The sequence below is a fragment of the Colobus angolensis genome, unplaced genomic scaffold, assembly GCF_000951035.1.
Source record: "Colobus angolensis palliatus isolate OR3802 unplaced genomic scaffold, Cang.pa_1.0 Scaffold64, whole genome shotgun sequence".
NCBI classification, from domain to species: Eukaryota; Metazoa; Chordata; class Mammalia; order Primates; family Cercopithecidae; genus Colobus; species Colobus angolensis.
Window position 1 is genome coordinate 836164 of NW_012120043.1, and position 6130 is coordinate 842293.

Here is a 6130-nt window from a genome sequence, read left to right on the forward strand (position 1 = left end):
TGAGGGGCTGCTCGGCTCCCGCCCGCCAGCGCCCGGCCCGCCCAGAGGCACTCACAAAGATGACCATGATGACGAACGCGGCCAGGTACGACGTGCGCGCCATCCACATGCTCACGAAGCGGTAGTGCTCGCCCGACACCACGTTCCGCAGGAAGCCTGCGGCGGAGAGGGCCATGAGCGCCCGCCGCAACCTGCGCGCTCGCGACCTCCGGCCCCAGGGCGTGCCTCACCCTTGTTCTCCTCGTTCTCCGCCAGGCCCTTCACGCTGGACATGAGGATGTCGTCGTAGCCCAAGAACTCATCCAGCAGCAGGCGGCTGAAGCGGTCCCCGAAGCACTGGTCCCGCGTGGGGTCTGCGGGCGGGTGGATCAGGGAGCCGGGAGCCCTGCCCCAGCTGGTTCCATCGCTGAGGCCCCACTTGCCTCCCGCCCTCCCCGTTCTTAGAAAACGCACTCAGGAACCCCAGCCTGGGGTGGGGCAGACCCCAGTGCTTCCTGCACTGCCCCCAGCCCCGCACCTGCAGGAGGAGACCCCAGGGAGGAGGGGAGGCCCCGCCATGGAGCTCCCCCAGCCCAGCAGCTCAGACTCACCCAGGGTGACCACCATGACAGGGATACTCAGACGCTGGCGGGTGGCCGGCGACAGGCGCAGGAAGCCATACTCCAGCGAGTACTCCACGATGTACTCGTCCTGTCGCCACACTGCGGGGCAGAACCAGGGGCAGGTCAATGCCTCCAGGTGAGGCAGGTGTTGAGGGGCAGAGGGTGAGACCTGCTGAGCCCTGGGCCCCTGGTGGGTGCTGGGAGGACCCGACATGGACACTCGGGATGGTGCCCACCCATGCGGGTGTCCCGCCCTGTGTGCTGCTGAGGCTGGCCAGGCTCCTCCGCCCGTGGCCCCTCTCCCTGGCTGGGGCTGGCTGGGTGCAGGGCTGCCCCTCTGCCCTGGAGGACCGTCAGCACACCCCCAACGCTTCAGAGGCCGCGGCCCTCTGGATAGACCGCCTGCTGCTGCCAGATGGGCAGGGGCAGGGGCCTCCCTCAGCGCAGCCAGCCAGAACTCCGAGCTCACAGGCAAAGGGGCCCATCCCCTCCAAGTTGCCATTCACAAGAGGGTCCCAGAGAGGATGAGCTGAGCCAGTTATCCCAGGCCCTGGGGTGTCCCCACAGCCTCGTGTGCTGACAGATGGAGAAGTTGAGGCACGGAGCTGCCCTGAATGGTTTAGGGCATGCGGCCGGCAGGCTGGGGATGTTCGGAGGAACCCCACCTGTACCCCGGCACCCAATGGCTGGGGCAGCCCTGTGAGGCAGTATACCTTTGGTGGGTGGCCTACCTTTGGTGGGCGTCTCGGGGAAGGGGAACTCCTGGCTGTCATTCAGGGCCTCTGTGCTACTCGGCGGCTTGAACACCTTGGGCTCGATGTCCAGCTCAAACTGTGGGCGACCAGGGACCGGGGTGTCAGCAGCGCCAGTCCAAGCTGTGAGGACCCGGCCTGAGGATGCAGTCCTGCTGACGGTAAGGGGCTGGGTGCCTCAGCCTCTGCCCCATCACTGACCAGGCCAGGGTAGACTGCATGTGCCTCCTGCCTCACCTGGGATCCTACCTCAGCACCAACCCTGCCCTGCTGTGAAGCCATCTCCAGGCAAGGGTCTGAGTCCTGAAGCTGGGGAAGGGGCCAGCCACAGACAGTGGACCCCATGGAGGGGTCCATTATGCTCTGGCCAAACGCTCAAACTCTTGGGGTTGGCTTTGTGGGAACAGGTGGGACCCCAAACCCTGACTGCTGAAGCAAAAAGATCTCCCACCAGGCCGTGGGGCCCAACACAGCCACCTGGTCCCACCAGTGCCCGAGGCCACCACAAGCTGACCGGACACCCAGCACCTCTGCAGGGAGCGGGGCCACCTGAGGACGGCGAGGATGGGCCCAGAGCTCTCACCTCCCAGCCCCCAGGCCTCCTCAGCTAGTCCTCCCACTGCACCCCCAGGCCCAGCCAATCCCCTCCCGGAACAGCTGGACTCTCAAAGGCCGGAGTCTGCCCAGCCCAGGCCTCCAGCAGGTAGACAGGTGGAGGGTTTGGCTTCAGAACCCTCAGGCCACCAAAAGGCCATGGCAGGCAGAGGCAGGCCTGTCTGCATGCCAGGTCCCTGAAAGTCAAGAACCCCAACATCCTGTCCGTGTCAGGAACCGCCCCTTCAGCCACGAGCATTTATGGGGCACCGGCCTCCGCCGCGGCTGAGCCCAGGCCTGGCTCACCTTGATGGAGCTGTTCCCAAACATCTCCATGGTCAGCTCCTCCTCCTCCTCCTCTTCCACGTCCAGGCTGCTGCCTGGCTCCATGGCCAGGCCCGGGAAGCTCCCGGGGCCTCCGCCGTCACAGAACTGCAGGAAGACGGGCGCGCGGCTCGAGTTGTGCCGCACCTCCACGCGCAGGATGCCCTCGCGAGGCCACTTGTCACGCACATGCTCCAGGCAGTTGATGGGCGAGCGGGAGAAGACGATATGGATGTAGGCCAGGACGAAGAGCACAAACAGGGCCTGGGGGACGGCCGGCAGTCAGTGGGGTGCCCCAGGGCCCGCTGCAGCCGACACCTGAGGTCCTACGTGGTGAGGCACGCTGGGCCGCCCGGGACAGGGGAAAGGAAGGAAACCCCAGAAGCCGAGTTGGGCTCTGAGGACCCCGGGTCCCTCCCACACTGACTGCACCTGGCCAACCCCTCACGCAAACCACGTGACTGAGGATCCCGGGGACACCCCACTCCAACCCTGGAAGGGCTCTACCACCTGCAGCCTGGCTCTGACAGGCCCCCAGGGCTTAGGCAAGGCCTGTGACTGCCCCGCACCTCCTCAGGGGTGAGCCGGATGAAGCCAGCGGGCTGGGGCCCTCTCAGATGCGCACAGGACCCCCCAAACCAGGCAAGAGACGAGGCTGGACTCAGACCCACCAAGTGGAGCACACCAGGGCTCTCTGCCAGCCAACAGCTCCCGCCCTGCAAGGAGCAGCCCGGGTGCTGCCGCCACCCCGGGGCCACCAGCTGGGCCCACTGCCTACGAAAGACCGGCACAGCCCTCCACAGCCCATCCTGCTGCTTCTGCCTCACCTTCCACTGTGTCCCCAGCACTCTCCTAATCTCACTGGCTAAAAATAGCTTCTCTCACCCGACGGGGCGCCCTGTGCACCCCTCCCAGGCCTGGCGGGGCCAGCCGCAGCTGTTGGGGAGACAGTGGACCTCCGTGGCTGGGCAGGGCGCCCCACGGCAGGGCCAACCTGTGAACTGGGGTGGCACAGCGGACCCCCGTGGCAGGGCCAGCCTGTGAACTGGGGTGGCACAGCTCTCACCTGGGGGCTCTGCCCAGGGGATGCTTGAGACATTTGTGGTTGTCACAACTGGGGGAGCTCCCAGCATGGAGTGGGTGAGGCAAGGGATGCTGCTCAGCACCCAGCAGTGCCAAGGATGGCCCCACCCCGATGTCCACAGGACCTGAGGAGCCCGCACCCCAGCATGCTGCAGCCACAACTCAGAGGGGGGCCCCTCTAGGGGCAGTTCAGGGCAGTCCCTCTTCCAGGGAGCCCACCTCACCATCTGGCAGCTTGGCTGCCCACTCTACCTCCCAACCTGAGGTCTAGGCACCACCCCCAAACCTGGTGAGGGTTACGTCTACCTGCTGCCTCGATCTGGGAAACTGAGGACCCAGCTGGGCCAAGGGGGTGCCCACGGCCACATGGAACCCCAGGCTCTCAGGGAAAAACTGACCAGACTCAAAACCACAAGCCAGAAAGGCCTGCAGCACAGGACCCCTCCGTGACCTGCTGGCAGGTGCACCGAGGCCCGGGGTGCAGTGAGCCACCTGTGGCCGCACAGCCAGGGGCAAGACCACCAGGAGCCTCAACTCTTCCATGCCCACAGGGAGCCGGGCCTCCTCTCCAGAGCCCTCTGCAGACTGAGCAAAGGGCCGCGTCAGCAAAGCAACCACTTCCGGCCCGGCCGCAGTGCTGTGACCTGAGGGAGGCCCTGAGTCTGCGCACAGATGAAGCCCTGGGTCCAGCCGCACCTGCAGCGGAGCTTGCCCCATCACACTCGCCAGGTCCAGGAGCTGGAGAACCCCTGGGCTGATCTGAACTGCATTTCCAGTCCTTACAGCCAAAGGAGCGCAGGGGATGGAGGTTCGCACAGCGCTGAGATTGAAGCAGAAACAGGCAACAGCAGAACCCTGACCGCCAGGCATTCAGGTCCCCGCCACAGATGCCGAAGCTACAGATGGGTGGTGGTGGGAGGAGGGGGCAGGGCCCTCTGCTGGGGAGGGTTCCCCTGTGTCCTGGCGGAGGCAGGGAGGGCAGTATGAACGGTGGGCAGCCCCGGAGCCCGAGATGGCTTCAAAGCCTAGCACTTCCCCCATATGGCATCTGGGGACAGGAGCCACGGAGGCTGGGCCCAGGGGTGGGTCATGGTCAGACGCTGACCCAGCAGTCCCTCGGCTCAGCACCCTCAGGAGACAGGGGCCGGCCAGGCCCACGGTGGATGCGCTGGTGGCCATGCTCAGCCTTCCAGGCCCAGACGTCCAGCAGGAGCTGTGCCCAGGACAGCTATGGACCCTGTGCCAAGATGTTCCAAAAAGTGCTGACACACCGTGGGCCGAGGTCGGGGCTGCCCAGCGCTTCCCAAGGGATGCACGGCTGTTACCGTCCCTGGTTTACAGACGAGGAACTGACGCAGAGGTCCGGACGGACCTGGACCTGCTGAGGCCACATGGCCAGGAGGGAGGGGCCGGGGCAGTGCCAGGCTGCACGCTGAAGGCCCCACAGAGAAGAGCAGCGCCTGGGGTCGCCCTGAGGAACGGTGTGAGTGACGTGTGCTATGAAGACAGCAGACACGATGAGAGGATGCCAGTGTCTCCACACAATGTGCACACACTCCAGTGGAAGACTCCAAGACCCCCAGATGCTATGACTCAGATGTCACTGTCTCTGCCCCATCAGGTGCTCCGTGCTGACCGGGCTCAGGAACCCCCAGCCTGGGCCCACCGGGGTCCTTCTTCCCTGACAGCCTGACCAGGAATCTGCCCCACTGGACAAGGCCTGCTCCCACCAAAGCCTCAGCTCCCCCACAATCTCCCACCACAAAACAAGGAGCAGGCACCGCCCAGCCAGACGCAGGCTCATCCTGAGTCCCGGGTCCTCCTTCCCAAGACCTGTCACCAGCCGCCTTGCAGCAGACACCTCACCTTGCCCAGCCTGGCACCACACGCCCAGGCAGCCTCGTCCACGCCCACAGCAGCCCTCTCCAGGGATCTCAACTGCAAATGCTCCCATGGGCCCCTGGCCACCCTCCGCCCGCAGCCCGGCTCAGCCACTGGCATGTCTTGGGTGGTACAGACCCCTACACTCCATGACCCTGTCCCTGACCCTAGCTCCCCAGCAGGTGCCCATCTGCTCCAGCCCCAGGGCCTTCCCGCACGCCCTTCAGCTGCCTAGACACCCCACCCCGTCCCACTGGCTGTGGCAGGCGGCCCTGCCCACCCCCACAGGAGTCACCCCACCCCTATGGCCCTTTCTTCCTCCAGGTCAGCCCACACACCGCTGCACCCACAGGAGCACCTCCCCCAGCCTGGGGCTGTGCTCACACCAGGAAGCTTCCCGGATGTTCTGGCCACGGCTCCCAGGGCACCCCAACACTCAGCCACCGGGTGGGCCTTTCCCTTCCTGTCTCCCCATAGACCTGGAGGGCCAGGAGCAGCCTGCTCCCTCTCTGGGTATTTGAGCGACCCACAGACTGACAGGCAAGCCTGCAGAGCCACACTCTCCTCCCCAGGTGGGGCACAGAGCCCTCAGCCCCGGCCAGGAAACACTGTCTGGGGCTCCCCTTTGTCCACCTGGGGTGCTTCCCGCCTCCAGGCCACGGGGGCCTCTCCTTCCACTACAGCCTCACACAGTGGCCTCATTGTGACAGGTCCCCCATTCAGAGCACGGCCCCTGGGGTCTCATATACCCTGTCTTTCACCCTCACAACGGTCCCACCAGAGGAGCCCGTTACTCCCTTTCTTTTTTTTTTGAGACGGAGTCTCGCTCTGTCGCCCGGGCTGGAGTGCAATGGCCGGATCTCAGCTCACTGCAAGCTCCGCCTCCCGGGTTTA

At 65.5% G+C, this 6130-nt stretch overlaps 1 protein-coding gene across 1 annotated transcript in view; it reads right to left on the reverse strand.

Moving 5' to 3' along the window:
- Nucleotides 1-6130, reverse strand: part of TMEM259 (transmembrane protein 259) — a gene marked incomplete at its 5' end in the record, with an annotated part of 19015 nt that overhangs the window by 4583 nt on the left and 8302 nt on the right. The window contains 5 exons of the mRNA XM_011964098.1: nucleotides 23-156; nucleotides 231-353; nucleotides 591-701; nucleotides 1334-1433; nucleotides 2255-2536. Of these exons, the coding sequence (XP_011819488.1) occupies nucleotides 23-156; nucleotides 231-353; nucleotides 591-701; nucleotides 1334-1433; nucleotides 2255-2536 (750 nt within the window). The remainder of the gene's footprint in view (nucleotides 1-22; nucleotides 157-230; nucleotides 354-590; nucleotides 702-1333; nucleotides 1434-2254; nucleotides 2537-6130) is intronic.